The following is a 19,387-nucleotide window of genomic DNA, read 5'->3' as shown; positions in this document are numbered from 1 at the left end:
ACAGACCTCACATCTCCCTCCGACAGACCCTCACATCCCCCCTCCGACAGACCCTCACATCCCCTTCGAAAGACCCTCACATCTCCCTCCGACAGACCCTCACATCGCCCTCCGACAGACCCTCACATCTCCCTCCGACAGACCCTCACATCCCCCTCCGACAGACCCTCACATCTCCCTCCGACAGACCCTCACATCCCCCCTTCGACAGACCCTCACACCCTCCGACAGACCCTCACATCCGCCTCCGATAGACCCTCACATCTCCCTCCGACAGACCCTCACATCTCCTTCCGACAGACCCTCACATCCCCCTCCGACAGACCCTCACATCTCCCTCCGACAGACCCTCACATCCCCCTCCGACAGACCCTCACATCCCCCTCCGACAGACCTTCACATCTCCCTCCGACAGACCATCACATCCCCCTCCGACAGACCCTCACATCCCCCTCCGACAGACCCTCACACCCTCCGACAGACCCTCACATCTCCCTCCGACAGACCCTCACATCCTCCTCCGACTGACCCTCACACCTCCTCTGACAGACCCTCACATCTCCCTCCGACAGACCCTCACATCTCATTCCGACAGACCCTCACATCTCCCCCTCCGACAGACTCTCACATCCCCCTCCGACAGACCCTCACATCTCCCTCCGACAGACCCTCACATCTCCCTCCGACAGACCCTCACATCTCCCTCCGACAGACCCTCACATCTCCCTCCGACAGACCCTCACATCCTCCTCCGACAGACCCTCACATCCCCCTCCGACAGACCCTCACATCCTCCTCCGACAGACCCTCACATCTCCCTCCGACAGACCCTCACATCTCCCTCCGACAGACCCTCACATCTCCCTCCGACAGACCCTCACATCCTCCTCCGACAGACCCTCACATCTCCCTCCGACAGACCCTCACATCCTTCTCCGACAGACCCTCACATCCCCCTCCGACAGACCCTCACACCCTCCGACAGACCCTCACATCTCCCTCCGACAGACCCTCACATCCTCCTCCGACAGACCCTCACATCTCCGTCCGACAGACTCTCACATCTCCTTCCGACAGACCCTCACATCTCCCTCCGTCAGACCCTCACATCCCCCTCCGACAGACCCCTCACATCTCCCTCCGACAGACCCTCACATCCCCCTCCGACAGACCCTCACACCCTCCGACAGACCCTCGCATCTCCCTCCGACAGACACTCGCATCTCCCTCCGACAGGCCCTCGCATCTCCCTCCGACAGACCCTCGCATCTCCCTCCGACAGACACTGGCATCTCCCTCCGACAGACACTGGCATCTCCCTCCGACAGACCCTCGCATCTCCCTCCGACAGACCTTCCCATCTCCTCCGACGACCCTCACATCTCCCTCCGACAGACCATCACATCTCCCTCCGACAGACCCTCACATCCCCCTCCGACAGACCCTCATATCTCCCTCCGACAGACCCTCACATCTCCCTCCGACAGACCCTCACATCTCCCTCCGACAGACCCTCACATCTCCCTCCGACAGACCCTCACATCTCCCTCCGACAGACCCTCTCACATCCCCCTCCGACAGACCCTCACATCTCCCTCCGACAGGCCCTCACATCTCCCTCCGACAGACCCTCACATCTCCCTCCGACAGACCCTCACATCTCCCTCCGACAGACCCCTCACATCTCCCTCCGACAGATCCTCACATCTCCCTCTGACAGACCCTCACATCCCCCTCCGACAGACCCTCACATCCCCCTCTGACAGACCCTCACATCCCCTCCGACAGACCCTCACATCTCCCTCCGACAGACCCTCACATCTCCCTCCGACAGACCCTCACATTCCCCTCCGACAGACCCGTCACATCCCCCTCCGACAGACCCTCACATCTCCCTCCGACAGACCCACACATCTCCCTCCGACAGACGCCTCACATCTCCCTCCGACAGACCCTCACATCCCTCCGACAGACCCTCACATCTCCCTCCGACAGACCCTCACATCCCCCTCCGACAGACCCTCACATCTCCCTCCGACAGACCCTCACATCCCCCTCCGACAGACCCTCACATCTCCCTCCGACAGACCCTCACATCCCCCCCGACAGACCCTCACATCTCCCTACCGACAGACCCTTCACATCTCCCTCCGACAGACCCTCACATCTCCCTCCGACAGACCCTCACATCTCCCTCCGACAGACCCTCACATCTCCCTCCGACAGACCCTCACATCTCCCTGACAGACCCTCACATCTCCCTCCGACACACCCTCATATCTCCCTCCGACAGGCCCTCACATTCCCCTCCTGCGACAGACCCTCACATCCCCCTCCGACAGACCCTCACATCTCCCTCCGACAGGCCCTCACATCTCCCTCCGACAGACCCTCACATCTCCTCCGACAGACCCTCACATCTCCCTCCGACAGACCCTCACATCTCCCTCCGACAGATCCTCACATCTCCCTCCGACAGACCCTCACATCCCCCTCCGACAGACCCTCACATCCCCCTCCGACAGACCCTCACATCTCCCTCCGACAGACCCTCACATCTCCCTCCGACAGACCCTCACATCGCCCTCCGACAGACCCTCACATCCCCCTCCGACAGACCCTCACATCCCCCTCCGACAGACCCTCACATCTCCCTCCGACAGACCCTCACATCTCCCTCCGACAGACCCTCACATCTCCCTCCGACAGACCCTCACACCCTCCGACAGACCCTCACATCTCCCTCCGACAGACCCTCACATCCCCCTCCGACAGACCCTCACATCTCCCTCCGACAGACCCTCACACCCTCCGACAGACCCTCACATCTCCCTCCGACAGACCCTCACATCTCCCTCCGACAGGCCCTCACATCCTCCTCCGACAGACCCTCACATCTCCCTCCGACAGACCCTCACATCTCCCTCCGACAGACCCTCACATCTCCCTCCGACAGACCCTCACATCTCCCTCCGACAGACCCTCACATCTCCCTCCGACAGACCCTCACATCCCCCTCCGACAGACCCTCACATCTCCCTCCGACAGACCCTCACATCTCCCTCCGACAGACCCTCACATCTCCCTCCGACAGACCCTCACATCCTACTCCGACAGACCCTCACATCCCCCTCCGACAGACCCTCACATCCTCCTCCGACAGACCCTCACATCTCCCTCCGACAGACCCTCACATCTCCCTCCGACAGACCCTCACATCTCCCTCCGACAGACCCTCACATCCTCCTCCGACAGACCCTCACATCTCCCTCCGACAGACCCTCACATCTCCCTCCGACAGACCCTCACATCCTCCTCCGACAGACCCTCACATCCCCCTCCGACAGACCCTCACATCCCCCTCCGACAGACCCTCACACCCTCCGACAGACCCTCACATCTCCCTCTGACAGACCCTCACACCTCCCTCCGACAGACCCTCACATCTCCCTCCGACAGACCTCACATCCTCCTCCGACAGACCCTCACATCTCCGTCCGACAGACCCTCACATCTCCCTCCGACAGACCCTCACATCTCCCTCCGACAGACCCCTCACATCCCCCTCCGACAGACCCTCACACCCTCCGACAGACCCTCACATCTCCCTCCGACAGACCCTCACATCTCCCTCCGACAGACCCTCACATCTCCCTCCGACAGACCCTCACTTCTCCCTCCGACAGACCCTCACATCTCCCTCCGACAGACCCTCACATCTCCCTCCGACAGACCCTCACATCTCCCTACGACAGACCCTCACATCCCCCTCCGACAGACCCTCACATCTCCCTCCGACAGACCCTCACATCTCCCTCCGACAGACCCTCACATCTCCCTCCGACAGACCCTCACATCTCCCTCCGACAGACCCTCACATCTCCCTCCGACAGACCCTCACATCTCCCTCCGACAGACCCTCACATCCCCCTCCGACAGACCCTCACATCTCCCTCCGACAGACCCTCACATCTCCCTCCGACAGACCCTCACATCTCCCTCCGACAGACCCTCACATCTCCCTCCCGACAGACCCTCACATCTCCCTGACAGACCCTCACATCTCCCTCCGACAGACCCTCATATCTCCCTCCGACAGACACCTCACATTCCCCTCCTCAGACAGACCCTCACATCTCCCTCCGACAGACCCTCACATCTCCCTCCGACAGACCCTCACATCTCCCTCCGACAGACCCTCACATCTCCCTCCGACAGACGCTCACATCTCCCTCCGACAGACCCTCACATCTCCCTCCGACAGACCCTCACATCCCCCTCCGACAGACCCTCACATCCCCCTCCGACAGACCATCACATCTCCCTCCGACAGACCCTCACATCTGCCTCCGACAGACCCTCACATCTCCCTCCGACAGACCCTCACATCTCCCTCCGACAGACCCTCACATCTCCCTCCGACAGACCCTCACATCCCCCTCCGACAGACCCTCACATCCCCCTCCGACAGACCCTCACATCTCCCTCCGACAGACACTCACATCTCCCTCCGACAGACCCTCACACCCTCCGACAGACCCTCACATCTCCCTCCGACAGACCCTCACATCTCCCTCCGACAGACCCTCTCATCCCCCTCCGACAGACCCTCAGATCTCCCTCCGACTGACCCTCACATCCCTCCGACAGACCCTCACATCTCCCTCTGACAGACCCTCACATCTCCCTCCGACAGACCCTCACATCCCCCTCCCGACAGCCCTCACATCCCCCTCCGACAGACCCTCACATCCCCTCTGACAGACCCTCACACCCTCCGACAGACCCTCACATCCCCCTCCGATAGACCCTCACATCTCCCTCCGACAGACCCTCACATCCCCGTCCGACAGACCCTCACATCCCCCTCCGACAGACCCTCACATCCCCCCTCCGACAGACCCTCACACCCTCCGACAGACCCTCACATCCCCCTCCTCACATCCCCCTCCGACAGACCCTCACACCCTCCGACAGACCCTCACATCCCCCTCCGATAGACCCTCACATCTCCCTCCGACAGCCCCTCACATCCCCCTCCGACAGACCCTCACATCTCCCTCCGACAGACCCTCACATCCCCCTCCGACAGACCCTCACATCCCCCTCCGACAGACCCTCACATCTCCCTCCGACAGACCCTCACATCCCCCTCCGACAGACCCTCACATCTCCCTCCGACAGACCCTCACATCTCCCTCCGACAGACCCTCACATCTCCCTCCGACAGACCCTCACACCCTCCAACAGATCCTCACGTCCCCCTCTGACAGATCCTCACATCTCCCTCCGACAGACCCTCACATCCTCCTCCGACAGACCCTCACATCTCCCTCCGACAGACCCTCACATCTCCCTCCGACAGACCCTCACATCTCCCTCCGACAGACCCTCACATCCCCCTCCGACAGACCCTCACATCTCCCTCCCTCACATCTCCCTCCGACAGACCCTCAGATCTCCCTCCGACAGACCCTCAGATCTCCCTCCGACAGACCCTCACATCTCCCTGACAGACCCTCACATCTCCCTCCGACAGACCCTCATATCTCCCTCCGACAGACCCTCACATTCCCCTCCCCCGACAGACCCTCACATCTCCCTCCGACAGACCCTCACATCTCCCTCCGACAGACCCTCACATCTCCCTCCGACAGACCCTCACATCTCCCTCCGACAGACGCTCACATCTCCCTCCGACAGACCCTCACATCTCCCTCCGACAGACCCTCACATCCCCCTCCGACAGACCCTCACATCCCCCTCCGACAGACCATCACATCTCCCTCCTTCAGACCCTCACATCTCCCTCCGACAGACCCTCACATCTCCCTCCGACAGACCCTCACATCTCCCTCCGACAGACCCTCACATCCCCTCCGACAGACCCTCACATCCCCCTCCGACAGACCCTCACATCCCCCTCCGACAGACCCTCACATCTCCCTCCGACAGACCCTCACATCTCCCTCCGACAGACCCTCACACCCTCCGACAGACCCTCACATCTCCCTCCGACAGACCCTCACATCTCCCTCCGACAGACCCTCACATCCTCCTCCGACAGACCCTCACATCTCCCTCCGACAGACCCTCACATCTCCCTCCGACAGACCCTCACATCTCCCTCCGACAGTCCCTCACACCCTCCGACAGACCCTCACATCTCCCTCCGACAGACCCTCACATCTCCCTCCGACAGACCCTCACATCCCCCTCCGACAGACCCTCACATCTCCCTCCGACAGACCCTCACATCTCCCTCTGACAGACCCTCACATCTCCCTCCGACAGACCATCACATCCCCCCCCGACAGACCATCACATCCCCCCCCGACAGACCCTCACATCTCCCTCCGACAGACCCTCACATCCTCCTCCGACAGACCCTCACACCCTCCGACAGACCCTCACATCTCCCTCCGACAGACCCTCACATCTCCCTCCGACAGACCCTCACATCTCCTTCCGACAGACCCTCACATCTCCCTCCGCCAGACCCTCACATCTCCCTCCGACAGACGCTCACATCCTCCTCCGACAGACCCTCACATCCCCCTCCGACAGACCCTCACATCCCCCTCCGACAGACCCTCACATCTCCCTCCTCTGATTGAGAGGCGACACCCCCACCAAATGTTCAACTGAGGAACTGCGGGCGACGTAAATTATAGACGCGCACAACTCACAAAACACACCTAAGGCGCACACACACGTCCATCCACACACTCTCGTACGTGGACATAAACAGTGATTAATATATTTCCAATTCCTTTGAAATAGACAGTGACAGAAAAAGACTCCCATTTCTCCAGCGCCTTTCACCACCTCAGGACGGCCCAAAGCGCTTTACAGCCAATGAAGTACTTATTTTGAAGTGTGGTCACTGTTGTAATGTAGGAAACGCGTCAGCCAATTTTCGCACAGCAAGCTCCCACAAACAGCAATGTGATAATGATCAGATTGTCTGTTTTTAGCGATGTTGGTTGAGGGATAAATATTGGCCCCAGGACACCGGACGAACTACCCCTGCTCTTCTTCCGACAGTGGCCGCGAGATCTTTAACATCCACCCGAGAGAGCAGACGGAGCCTCGGTTTAACATCTCATCCGAAAGACGGTACCTCCGACAGTGCGGCGCCCCCTCAGTACCGCCCCTCCGACAGTGCGGCGCTCCCTCAGTACCGCCCCCCGACAGTGCGGCGCTCCCTCAGTACCGCCCCTCCGACAGTGCGGCGCTCCCTCAGTACCGCCCCTCCGACAGTGCGGCGCTCCCTCAGTACCGCCCCTCCGACAGTGCGGCGCTCCCTCAGTACCGCCCCCCGACAGTGCGGCGCTCCCTCAGTACCGCCCCTCCGACAGTGCGGCGCTCCCTCAGTACCGCCCCTCCGACAGTGCGGCGCTCCCTCAGTACCGCCCCCCGACAGTGCGGCGCTCCCTCAGTACCGCCCCTCCGACAGTGCGGCGCTCCCTCAGTATTGCCCCTCTGACAGTGTGGCGCTCCCTCAGTACCGCCCCTCCGACAGTGCGGCGCTCCCTCAGTACTGCCCCTCCGACAGTGCGGTGCTCCCTCAGTACTGCCACTCCGACAGTGCGGCGCTCCCTCAGTACCGCCCCTCCGACAGTGCGGCGCTCCCTCAGTACTGCCCCTCCGACAGTGCGGCGCTCCCTCAGTACCGCCCCTCCGACAGTGCGGCGCTCCCTCAGTACTGCCCCTCCGACAGTGCGGCGCTCCCTCAGTACAGCCCCTCCGACAGTGCGGCGCTCCCTCAGTACCGCCCCTCCGACAGTGCGGCGCTCCCTCAGTACTGCCCCTCCGACAGTGCGGCGCTCCCTCAGTACTGCCCCTCTGACAGTGCGGCGCTCCCTCAGTACCGCCCCTCCGACAGTGCGGCGCTCCCTCAGTACTGCCCCTCCGACAGTGCGGCGCTCCCTCAGTACTGCCCCTCTGACAGTGCGGCGCTCCCTCAGTACTGCCCCTCCGACAGTGCGGCGCTCCCTCAGTACCGCCCCTCCGACAGTGCGGCGCTCCCTCAGTACTGGCACTGACCCACGACCTTCTGACTCAGAGAGTGCCACCCACTGAGCCACGGTCGAGACCACAGCTGGTAGATGGATGGGGGATCTCTCCAGACTTTCCCTTCCCCTTCAGTTTCACTCCGAGACAGTAGAGGGACATGTGTGTCGATGTCTGCATCAACCACCGAAATATCACTCGTCTCCCTCCCTACCTCAAACGCCCCGCCACTGAAACTCTTAAATCTCGCCCTTGTCATTTCCAGACTAGAGATTTCCAACCTCCTGCTCACCACCCTCCCGACGTCACCCTATAACTCTCACCACCTGCTCACCAGTGTCCCGAGGTTCGCCCTACAACCCCTCTGCATTGAGCTTCATTAGAACAGCGTAGGAGGCCGAGGCCCGAGAGGTCAGAGTGGGTCGCAGTATTAAAGTGACAGGCGACCGGTAGCTCGGGGTCACGCTTGCGGACTGAACGGAGGTGTTCCGCAAGGCGGGGCCCCCCAATCTGCGTTTGGTCTCCCCAATGCAGAGGAGACCGCATCGTGAGCTGCGAATGCAGTATATATTGATGCTGAATCCATTCCCTACCCACCGACTCCATCCCTCTTCCTGGAAGCTGCCTGAGGCTGAACCAGGCCATTCACAAACATTGGTGTCGTATCTGACCTCGATTTGAGCTTCCGTCACTAAGACCGCCTGTTTCCACCTCCGTAACATCGCCCGTCTCCGCCCCTTGCCTCAGCTCATCCGCTGCTGAAACCCTCATCCCTGCCTTTGTCACCTCTAGACTCGACTATTCCAACGCACTCCTGGCCGGCCTCCCACATTCTACCCTCCGTAAACTTGAGCTCCTCCAAAACTCAGCTGCCCCTGTGTCCTAACTCGCACCGAGTCCTGTCCCGTTCACCCATCACATCCTGTGCTCTCGCTGACCTACATTGGGCTCCCGGTCCGGCAACGCCTCGATTTTAAAATTCTCCATTCGTGTTTTCAAATCCCTCCATTGGCCTCGCTCCCTCCCTATCTCTGCAACCTCCTCCAGCCCCCACAACCCCTCCGAGGTCTCTGCGCTCCTCCAATTCCGTCCTCTTGCACATCATCCCTCCGATTTCCATCGCTCCACCATTGGCGGCCGTGCCTTCAGCCGCCTGGGGGCCCCGAGCTCTGGAATTCCCTCCCTAAACCTCTCCGCCTCTCTCTCTCCTCCTTTAAGACGCTCCTTAAAACCGACCTCTCTGACTAAACCTTTGGTCCCCTGTCCGAATATCTCCTTATGCGGCTCGGTGTCAAATTTTATTCGCTAATACTCCTGTGAAGCACCTTGGGACGTTTTACTGCGTTAAAGGCGCTGTATAAATGCAGGTTACTGTTGTTGAACGCACTGCTCTGGTTTCTCATTCGAACAGCAGGTGGCTGAGGGTTTGCTTTAATCTATCCACCCAGCTATTCCATCCTTAAGCTAAGGAACGCAGTGTGACGTAATAAACTCACTACGCACTTGGTTCGAGTATAAAGCAAGGCTTTAATCGACTTGTTTCAGAACATGGAGGTCTAGTTGTACTTCACTCGTTCCTTGTCTTACAAAATGTCCCCTGGGCAAACTGGGCCCACGCCCAAGTATTTATACTCCTTGGACGGCGCCACCAGCTGGCTGTCCAGTGTTACTTCATGAGTAGTTTCTTTATGATGATGAGATTTATAACACAATGTATTTGGTACCTGGATTGATGATATCCAGCAGCCTTTTCCAGGCAATGAACTGAATGGGTCCGGTAAACAGCTCCCAGCGTGGATTCAGCTTGGCTATGGTGGGTTTCTCCAGCCCTGGGATTGGCCTGCAAAGGGGTGGGAGGAGAGAGCAGAAAGATTTTCGCTACAAATGGCATCTCTGCAGAGCTGCGCACGTCAAAGCAGTGGGACTAGAGATGAGTGGAACCTTCGCGCAATCTCGTCCCCGAGCCAGAGAATTACGGGTGTCAGCCGTGGCTCAGTGGGTAGCACCCTCGCCTCTGAGTCAGAAGGTTGTGGGTTCATGGCCCCACTCCAGGGACTTGAGCTTAAAATTCTCCCAGTGCAGTACTGAGGGAGCGCCGCACTGTCGGAGGGGCAGTACTGAGGGAGCTCCGCACTGTCGGAGGGGCGGTACTGAGGGAGCGCCGCACTGTCGGAGGGGCGGTACTGAGGGAGCGCCGCACTGTCGGAGGGGCGGGTACTGAGGGAGCGCCGCACTGTCGGAGGGGCAGTACTGAGGGAGCGCCGCACTGTCGGAGGGGCAGTACTGAGGGAGCGCCGCACTGTCGGAGGGGCGGTACTGAGGGAGCGCCGCACTGTCGGAGGGGCAGTACTGAGGGAGCTCCGCACTGTCGGAGGGGCGGTACTGAGGGAGCTCCGCACTGTCGGAGGGGCGGTACTGAGGGAGCGCCGCACTGTCGGAGGGGCGGTACTGAGGGAGCGCCGCACTGTCGGAGGGGCGGTACTGAGGGAGCGCCGCACTGTCGGAGGGGCGGTGCTGAGGGAGCGCCGCACTGTCGGAGGGGCGGTACTGAGGGAGCTCCGCACTGTCGGAGGGGCGGTACTGAGGGAGCGCCGGACTGTCGGAGGGGCGGTACTGAGGGAGCTCCGCACTGTCGGAGGGGCGGTACTGAGGGAGCTCCGCACTGTCGGAGGGACGGTACTGAGGGAGCGCCGCACTGTCGGAGGGGCGGTACTGAGGGAGCTCCGCACTGTCGGAGGGGCGGTACTGAGGGAGCTCCGCACTGTCGGAGGGGCGGTACTGAGGGAGCGCCGCACTGTCGGAGGGGCGGTACTGAGGGAGCTCCGCACTGTCGGAGGGGCGGTACTGAGGGAGCGCCGCACTGTCGGAGGGGCGGTACTGAGGGAGCTCCGCACTGTCGGAGGGGCGGTACTGAGGGAGCTCCGCACTGTCGGAGGGGCGGTACTGAGGGAGCGCCGCACTGTCGGAGGGGCAGTACTGAGGGAGCGCCGCACTGTCGGAGGGGCAGTACTGAGGGAGCGCCGCACTGTCGGAGGGGCAGTACTGAGGGAGCGCCGCACTGTCGGAGGGGCAGTACTGAGGGAGCGCCGCACTGTCGGAGGGGCAGTACTGAGGGAGCGCCGCACTGTCGGAGGGGCAGTACTGAGGGAGCGCCGCACTGTCGGAGGGGCGGTACTGAGGGAGCTCCGCACTGTCGGAGGGGCGGTACTGAGGGAGCGCCGCACTGTCGGAGGGGCGGTACTGAGGGAGCGCCGCACTGTCGGAGGGGCGGTACTGAGGTTGCGCCGCACTATCGGAGGGGCAGTACTGAGGGAGCGCCGCACTGTCGGAGGGGCAGTACTGAGCGAGCGCCGCACTGTCGGAGGGGCAGTACTGAGGGAGCGCCGCACTGTCGGAGGTGCCGTCTTCCGGATGAAACGTTAAACCGAGGCCCTGTCTGCTCTCTCGGGTGGATGTAAAAGATCCCGCGGCCACTATTGGAAGAAGAGCAGGGGGAGTTCTCCCCGGTGTCCTGGGGCCAATATTTATCCCTCAACCAACATCACTAAAACAGATGATCTGGTCATTGCTGTTTGTGGGAGCTTGCTGTGCGCAAACTGAGATCAGCTCTCATTCTTCTGAACTCCAGAGAGAATAGGCTCAATCTCTCCTCATATCTCACCCCAGGCTGTCTGGGTTATGGTTTTCTGACCGACTTTAATTATAGGAAAAGGGTTGCAGGTCTAATATAATTCAGATTGCCATTGCATACAGTTTACAATTTAATTCTTGCACACAATTATAAATCCATTACTCATGATTATATCTCATTACAGATAGAAAACAAGTATTCTAAAAACCAACTAATCCATGATAATCTTACAATGGGCACTTGCAAACAGCCAAATATAGGCATCTTAAGCCACACACTGCTTTCCAACAGAGGCAACCTATCTGGGCCATTGCGACTCAGCGCTGGGTGAGAGACTGCAGTAAACTCATCTCCCAATCCCGCTTCCCTCAACCTCAAGGGAGCAGACGAGCGCCCCCAGCTCTCCGCACAGTCGGCCAGATCAGGGCTCGACGGAATTTATATATAAGGAGCAGTAAGCAGGAACGCAAGCTTACCGGGAAATGGAGTCCAGCATCTCCTGTGGAACAGGGAAAGGGGGGGGGGGAAAAAAATATCATTTCCATGCCAAGAAATCACAATCTCTTGCCAACCTTAATAGCGTGAGGCAGGCTACAATAGTTGGAGCCACGTCCTGAATCAAAGGGCCCCCCGCTCAATGGCAATCCGAGTGTTGACTCCAGCTGCTTATAACTGTTCGAACTTAGGAACTGCGAGAGGAAGAAAGACCAAGGTCCATCTAGCTCACCTTCGACCACCCTAGTGGTACGACAAGAGTGGAGTTGTTCACTAATCGTAGCAATCAGTCGCTATCAATTAGGCTGCAACAGACCCAGAGATGAGGAACCCCCCACAGAGCTGGAGGGCTTCGGGCCTCGATTTTCTGCAAGTGGGACACGTTCGGGGCGTGACGGGACAGCCCAGCCTCCACGGAGACCCAGCTCACACCGCCTGGCCGATTGTTGTACCATTCGTCTCACTTTGGTGAGACGCCTGGCCTCGTCTGGGGGGGGGGGGGGGCGGTCTGCCTGGGGTGGGAGATGGAGAACGACTGGCGCAGAGGAGCCCCATCCCGTCCAGCAATGGGTGGGAGAAAGGTGGAGGATCCCACCGACCTCTCCTCTGTCTCCCGAGGGATTACAGTCTGATGCTCCTGGGCACAACATCAGCACAGACCACCTATCAGCGAATGACCCCGTATAGTAAACTTGGATCCGCTATACATTCCCCCCCACAAGAGTAAAGCTCCCTCTACACTGTCCCATCAAACACTCCCAGGGCAGGGACAGCACGGGTTAGATACTGAGTAAAGCTCCCTCTACACTGTCCCATCAAACACTCCCAGGGCAGGCACAGCACGGGTTAGATACAGAGTAAAGCTCCCTCTACACTGTCCCATCAAACACTCCCAGGGCAGGTACAGCACGGGTTAGATACGGAGTAAAGCTCCCTCTACACTGTCCCATCAAACACTCCCAGGGCAGGTACAGCACGGGTTAGATACAGAGTAAAGCTCCCTCTACACTGTCCCATCAAACACTCCCAGGGCAGGTACAGCACGGGGTTAGATACAGAGTAAAGCTCCCTCTACACTATCCCATCAAACATTCCCAGGGCAGGTACAGCACGGGGTTAGATACAGAGTAAAGCTCCCTCTACACTATCCCATCAAACATTCCCAGGGCAGGTACAGCACGGGGTTAGATACAGAGTAAAGCTCCCTCTACACTGTCCCATCAAACACTCCCAGGGCAGGTACAGCACGGGTTAGATACAGAGTAAAGCTCCCTCTACACTGTCCCATCAAACACTCCCAGGGCAGGTACAGCACGGGTTAGATAGAGAGTAAAGCTCCCTCTACACTGCACCATCAAACAATCCCAGGGCAGGTACAGCATGGGTTAGATACAGGGTAAAGCTCCCGTTACACTGTCCCATCAAACACTCCCAGGGCAGGTACAGCATGGGTTAGATACAGAGTAAAGCTCCCTCTACACTGTCCCATCAAACACTCCCAGGGCAGGTACAGCACGGGTTAGATACAGAGTAAAGCTCCCTCTACACTGTCCCATCAAACACTCGCAGGGCAGGTACAGCACGGGTTAGATACAGAGTAAAGCTCCCTCTACACTGTCCCATCAAACACTCGCAGGGCAGGCACAGCACGGGGTTAGATACAGAGTAAAGCTCGCTCTACACTGTCCCATCAAACACTCCCAGGGCAGGTACAGCACGGGTTAGATACAGAGTAAAGCTCCCTCTACACTGTCCCATCAAACACTCCCAGGGCAGGTACAGCACGGGTTAGATACGGAGTAAAGCTCCCTCTACACTGTCCCATCAAACACTCCCAGGGCAGGTACAGCACAGGTTAGATACAGAGTAAAGCTCCCTCTACACTGTCCCATCAAACACTCCCGGGGCAGGTACAGCACGGGTTAGATACAGAGTAAAGCTCCCTCTACACTGTCCCATCAAACACTCACAGGGCAGGTACAGCACGGGTTAGATACAGAGTAAAGCTCCCTCTACACTGTCCCATCAAACACTCCCAGGGCAGGTACAGCACGGGGTTAGATACAGAGTAAAGCTCCCTCTACACTATCCCATCAAACATTCCCAGGGCAGGTACAGCACGGGGTTAGATACAGAGTAAAGCTCCCTCTACACTATCCCATCAAACATTCCCAGGACAGGTACAGCACGGGGTTAGATACAGAGTAAAGCTCCCTCTACACTGTCCCATCAAACACTCCCAGGGCAGGTACAGCACAGGTTAGATACAGAGTAAAGCTCCCTCTACACTGTCCCATCAAACACTCCCGGGGCAGGTACAGCACGGGTTAGATACAGAGTAAAGCTCCCTCTACACTGTCCCATCAAACACTCACAGGGCAGGTACAGCACGGGTTAGATACAGAGTAAAGCTCCCTCTACACTGTCCCATCAAACACTCCCAGGGCAGGTACAGCACGGGGTTAGATACAGAGTAAAGCTCCCTCTACACTATCCCATCAAACATTCCCAGGGCAGGTACAGCACGGGGTTAGATACAGAGTAAAGCTCCCTCTACACTATCCCATCAAACATTCCCAGGACAGGTACAGCACGGGGTTAGATACAGAGTAAAGCTCCCTCTACACTGTCCCATCAAACACTCCCAGGGCAGGTACAGCACGGGTTAGATAGAGAGTAAAGCTCCCTCTACACTGCCCCATCAAACAATTCCAGGGCAGGTACAGCATGGGTTAGATACAGGGTAAAGCTCCCGCTACACTGTCCCATCAAACACTCCCAGGGCAGGTACAGCACGGGTTAGATACAGAGTGAAGCTCCCTCTACACTGTCCCATCAAACACTCCCAGGGCAGGTACAGCACGGGTTAGATACAGAGTAAAGCATCACCGCCCAATGATACACCTCAGTCACAACCCCAGAAAAGTGTCCCCTGCTGTACCACATTCTTCCATTAACCCCACCGTCCCTCGCAGGGCGTGACTGCTGATTTAGCACCAACTCAAGAGGCTGCTCTGTGCTCATCAGGGACTGCGCAGTCATGGAGCTGATACAGCCAGTGGGCCGAGAGAGAGAGAGGCTGTGCATCTCACCAGTCCAGCTGAATTTAAACCCAAAGACCCAGAAGTGAAACGCCAACATCTGACCCACTTCACCATCTGTTGGACATCCTGGAGAGATGCATGTTGGCCATCTTGGGGAGTTAAGGGTTAACAGTCGAACTTCTTTGTATCTTGCAGCAACAGGCTTTCCAAGATATAAACAGGAGGACGCTGAAGCGTCGTAAAAGGAATGCATTGCTTGTTTCCTGAGAGGTAAAGTGCTTGTGTAAGGGAATAAGTGTTAGTAATGGTGCCACCCATGTGTGGTTTAGTTTTAGGGTAATAAACACAGGGAGCAGGGATCCACTAGCGACAGATCGCAGTTGGTGAAGGTTTTACTTTAAAGATGCTGGAAAATGTTGCGCCAGGAAGTCTCGGGCAGGGGAAGTGGCTCTGAGGTAAACAATTGTAAACTGTTTACACGAATGTTCTGTTTTCAAAAGGATTTGGGAATAGCTACGTCCTATGGGCTTATCTGTGGCATTTTCCTTTGGCGTCGTCAGAATATTATTATGGGGTATAAAGAAGCGCGGTTTTCAACAGTTCCGAGAGGGCTCAGAAGATAGAACTTGGAACTGAAAGGCCACTCTCTGTATACAGTTAAAGGCCGATCACTTTTACTGTGCATCAATAAAGCCTGTTCTGTGTACTCCGCCATCGAGTGTCTCGTGCTTACTCGAGGCGTGTCGCTGTGAACCAGGGGAGAAAGGAGAATGACTGCTAACACCAGCCAGTGTCCCTTCTCCAACAGCAGTTTTGGTCTCCTTACCTAAGAAAGGATATACTTGCCATAGAGGGAGTGCAGCGAAGGTTCGCCAGGCTGATTCCTGGGATGGCAGGACTGTCGTATGAGGAGAGATTGGGTCGACTAGGCCTGTATTCACCAGAGTTTTGAAGAATGAGAGATCTCATTGAAACGTATAAAATTCTGACAGGGCTAGACAGACTGGATGCAGGGAGGATGTTTTCCTCTGGCTGGGGGGTGGGGTAGGACTGAGATGAGGAGAAATGTCTTCACTCAGAGGGCGGTGAAGCTGTGGAATTCTCTACCACAGAAGGCTGTGGAGGCCAAGTCACTGAATCTATTTAAGAAGGAGATCGATAGATTTCTAGACACAAAAGGCATCAGGGGGTCTGGGGAGAGAGCGGGAATATGGTATTGAGATAGAGGATCAGCCATGATCATATTGAATGGCGGAGCAGGCTCGAATGGCCGACTCCTGCTCCTATTTTTCTATGTTTTGAACCAACCTCCTGAACCCAAATGAGAGTCCTTTACCTCCAGCGGGACGGAGTGCGTTAACTTGCTCTGAATGTCGGCAATGGACTGCTCCAGCTCCACGATGGTCGCGCCCAGGTCCATCCGCCCCGCCTCCACCTCCTCGATGGCCGCCTGCTCCACCTCATCCAAACGCAGTAAAAAAATCTCCCTTTCTTCGATGAGAAACTCTATCAGTTTGGCAAACTCTTTTCCGATTTTTGCCTTCAGCTCTTGTTTCCGCTTCTGTCGTGCCGTTTCCGTGGTGGGCGGGAGAACGTTTGAAAGAAAGCGACATCACAAAGTTAATACCAAAAAGGCAAAATACTGCATGTAGATGCTGGAAATCTGAAATCTATACAGAAAATGTCAGCATATCCTTTCTCCCTCATCTACTTACTTAGCTTCCCCTTAAGTGCATCTATGCTATTCACCTCAACCACTCCCTGATATACTTGCCATAGAGGGAGTGCAACATAGAAACATAGAAGGTAGGAGCAGGAGTCGGCCATTCGGCCACTCGAGCCTGCTCCGCCATTCAATGAGATCATGGCTGATCATCCAAATTCAGTACCCTGTCCCTGCTTTCTCCCCGTATCCCTTGATCCCTTTAGCCTTAAGAAATATATCTAACTCCTTCTTGAATATATTTAATGAATTGGCCTCAACTGCCTTGTGTGGTAGAGAATTCCACAGGTTCACCACTCTCTGGGTGAAGAAATTCCTCCTCATCTCAGTCCTAAATGGCCTACCCCTTATCCTTAGACTGTGACCCCTGGTTCTGGACTCCCCAACCATCAGGAACATCCTTCCTGCATCTAGTCTGTCTAGTCCTGTTAGAATTTTATAAGTTTCAATGAGATCCCCTCTCATTCTTCTAAACTCCAGCGAGTATAAGCCCAATCGACCCAATCTCTCCTCATACGTCATTCCTGCCATCCCAGGTATCAGTCTGGTGAATCTTCGCTGCACTCCCTCCATGGCAAGAACATCCTTCCTCAGATAAGGCGACCAAAACTGCACACAATACTCAAGGTGTGGTCTCACCAAGGCCCTGCACAACTGCAGCAAGACATCCTTGTTCCTGTACTCGAACCCTCTCGCTACGAAGGCCAACATACCATTTGCCTTCTTAACCGCCTGCTGCACCTGCATGCTTACCTTCAGCGACCGGTGCACAAGGACACCCAGGTCTCGTTGCACTTCCCCTTCTCCCAATCTATTGCCGTTCAGATAATAATCTGCCTTCCTGTTTTTGCCACCAAAGTGGATAACCTCGCATTTATCCACATTATACTGCATCTGCCCAATCACCCAACCTGTCCAAATCGTACTGGAGTTTCTCGGCATCCTCCTCACAGCACACACGCCCACCCAGCTTTGTGTTGTCTGCAAATTTAGAGATATTACATCTAGTTCCGTTGTCTAGATCATTAATATATATTGTGAATAGCTGGGGTCCTAGGACCGATCCCTGCGGTACCCCACTAGTCACTGCCTGCCACTCAGAAAAAGACCCGTTTATTCCAACAAGCCACTCAGTTGTACCAAACTGCTACGACACACCACACGGGGGACTGCAGCGGTTCAAGAAGGCGGCTCACCACCACCTTCTCGAGGGCAGTTCGGGATGGGCAATAAATGCCGGCCTCGCCAGCGACGCCCACACCCCGTGATTGAATTTTTCAAAAAAAATTCTTCCAAAAGGTCGGGGCTTTCAACATCCATCTGAAACTTGGGAGTGGGTGGCTGGAAACTTGGATCAGCGTCTGACATGAATCTTGTTATTCATGTGGAAATGACTTATGAAATAATACTGGGCGGCCTGCTGGTGGCGCTGTCCAGGGAGAGTATAAATACTCGGGCACGGGCCCAGCTTGCTCAGGGACATTCTTTAACAGGAACTAGTGAAGGACACAACTAGACCTCCATGTTGTAAAACAGTTGATTAAAGCTTTGTTTAACGCTTAGACCAAGTGCCTAGTAGTTTTCTTATGTCAGCGTCTCCTCTGAAGAGCTGAAGGCAGGCAAGTGGTGTCATTTATAATTGCTGGGAGCAACCAGCGCATCTTACTTATTCAAACAAAGATCAAAAATTAGCCACGGCTGCTTACCGGGAATTCTTCAAATAATTCATGAACTAGAAGAACGTCACAAGTCCTAAACACCAGGACAAACAAAAAGACGTCAAACATTCGCTGAACACCAGATCAATCCAACCGGGCATTATTTTATTTCAAAGCATTTGTTTGTGGGGTTTATGTGATGCTGGCAAAGCTGCATTCACTACCCGGTTCAGTATAAGGGCCAGATCAGTGGGCATTAGGAACAAAAGACTTGCATTTCTCCAGCGCCTTTCACCACCTCAGGACGTCCCAAAGCGCTTTACAGCCAATGAAGTACTTTTTTGAAGTGTGGTCACTGTTGTAATGTAGGAAGTGCAGCAAACAATTTGCACACAGCAAGCTCCCACAAGTGCCGCACTGTCGGAGGGGCGGTACTGAGGGAGCGCTGCACTGTCAGAGGGGCGGTACTGAGGGAGCGCCGCACTGTCGGAGGGGCGGTACTGAGGGAGCACCGCACTGTCGGAGGGACAGTACTGAGGGAGCGCCGCACTGTCGGAGGGGCGGTACTGAGGGAGTGCCGCACTGTCGGAGGGGTGGTACTGAGGGAGCGCCGCACTGTCGGAGGGGCAGTACTGAGGGAGTGCTGCACTGTCGGAGGTGCAGTACTGCGGGAGCGCCGCACTGTCGGAGGGGCAGTACTGAGGGTGCGCCGCACTGTCGGAGGGGCAGTACTGATGGAGCGCCGCACTGTCGGAGGGGCGGTACTGAGGGAGCGCCGCACTGTCGGAGGGGCAGTACTGAGGGAGCGCCGCACTGTCGG

The 19,387-nt window shown here is 57.0% G+C and overlaps 1 protein-coding gene across 1 annotated transcript in view; it reads right to left on the bottom strand.

The window, feature by feature from the left end:
• LOC147086528 (zinc-binding protein A33-like) overlaps positions 1 to 19,387 on the bottom strand; it is a 39,514-nt gene that overhangs the window by 10,750 nt on the left and 9,377 nt on the right. The window contains exons 3-6 of the mRNA XM_085978637.1: positions 18,616 to 18,661; positions 16,523 to 16,747; positions 12,124 to 12,146; positions 9,741 to 9,856 (exon numbers count right to left, since the gene is read on the bottom strand). Coding sequence (XP_085834763.1) covers positions 9,741 to 9,856; positions 12,124 to 12,146; positions 16,523 to 16,747; positions 18,616 to 18,661 — 410 coding nt within the window. The remainder of the gene's footprint in view (positions 1 to 9,740; positions 9,857 to 12,123; positions 12,147 to 16,522; positions 16,748 to 18,615; positions 18,662 to 19,387) is intronic.

The sequence above is a fragment of the Somniosus microcephalus genome, unplaced genomic scaffold (genome assembly GCF_052327205.1).
Source record: "Somniosus microcephalus isolate GS21.2 unplaced genomic scaffold, FLI_Smic_1.0 unresolved_chr7, whole genome shotgun sequence".
NCBI classification, from domain to species: Eukaryota; Metazoa; Chordata; class Chondrichthyes; order Squaliformes; family Somniosidae; genus Somniosus; species Somniosus microcephalus.
This window is presented reverse-complemented; position numbering and strand designations above follow the sequence as displayed.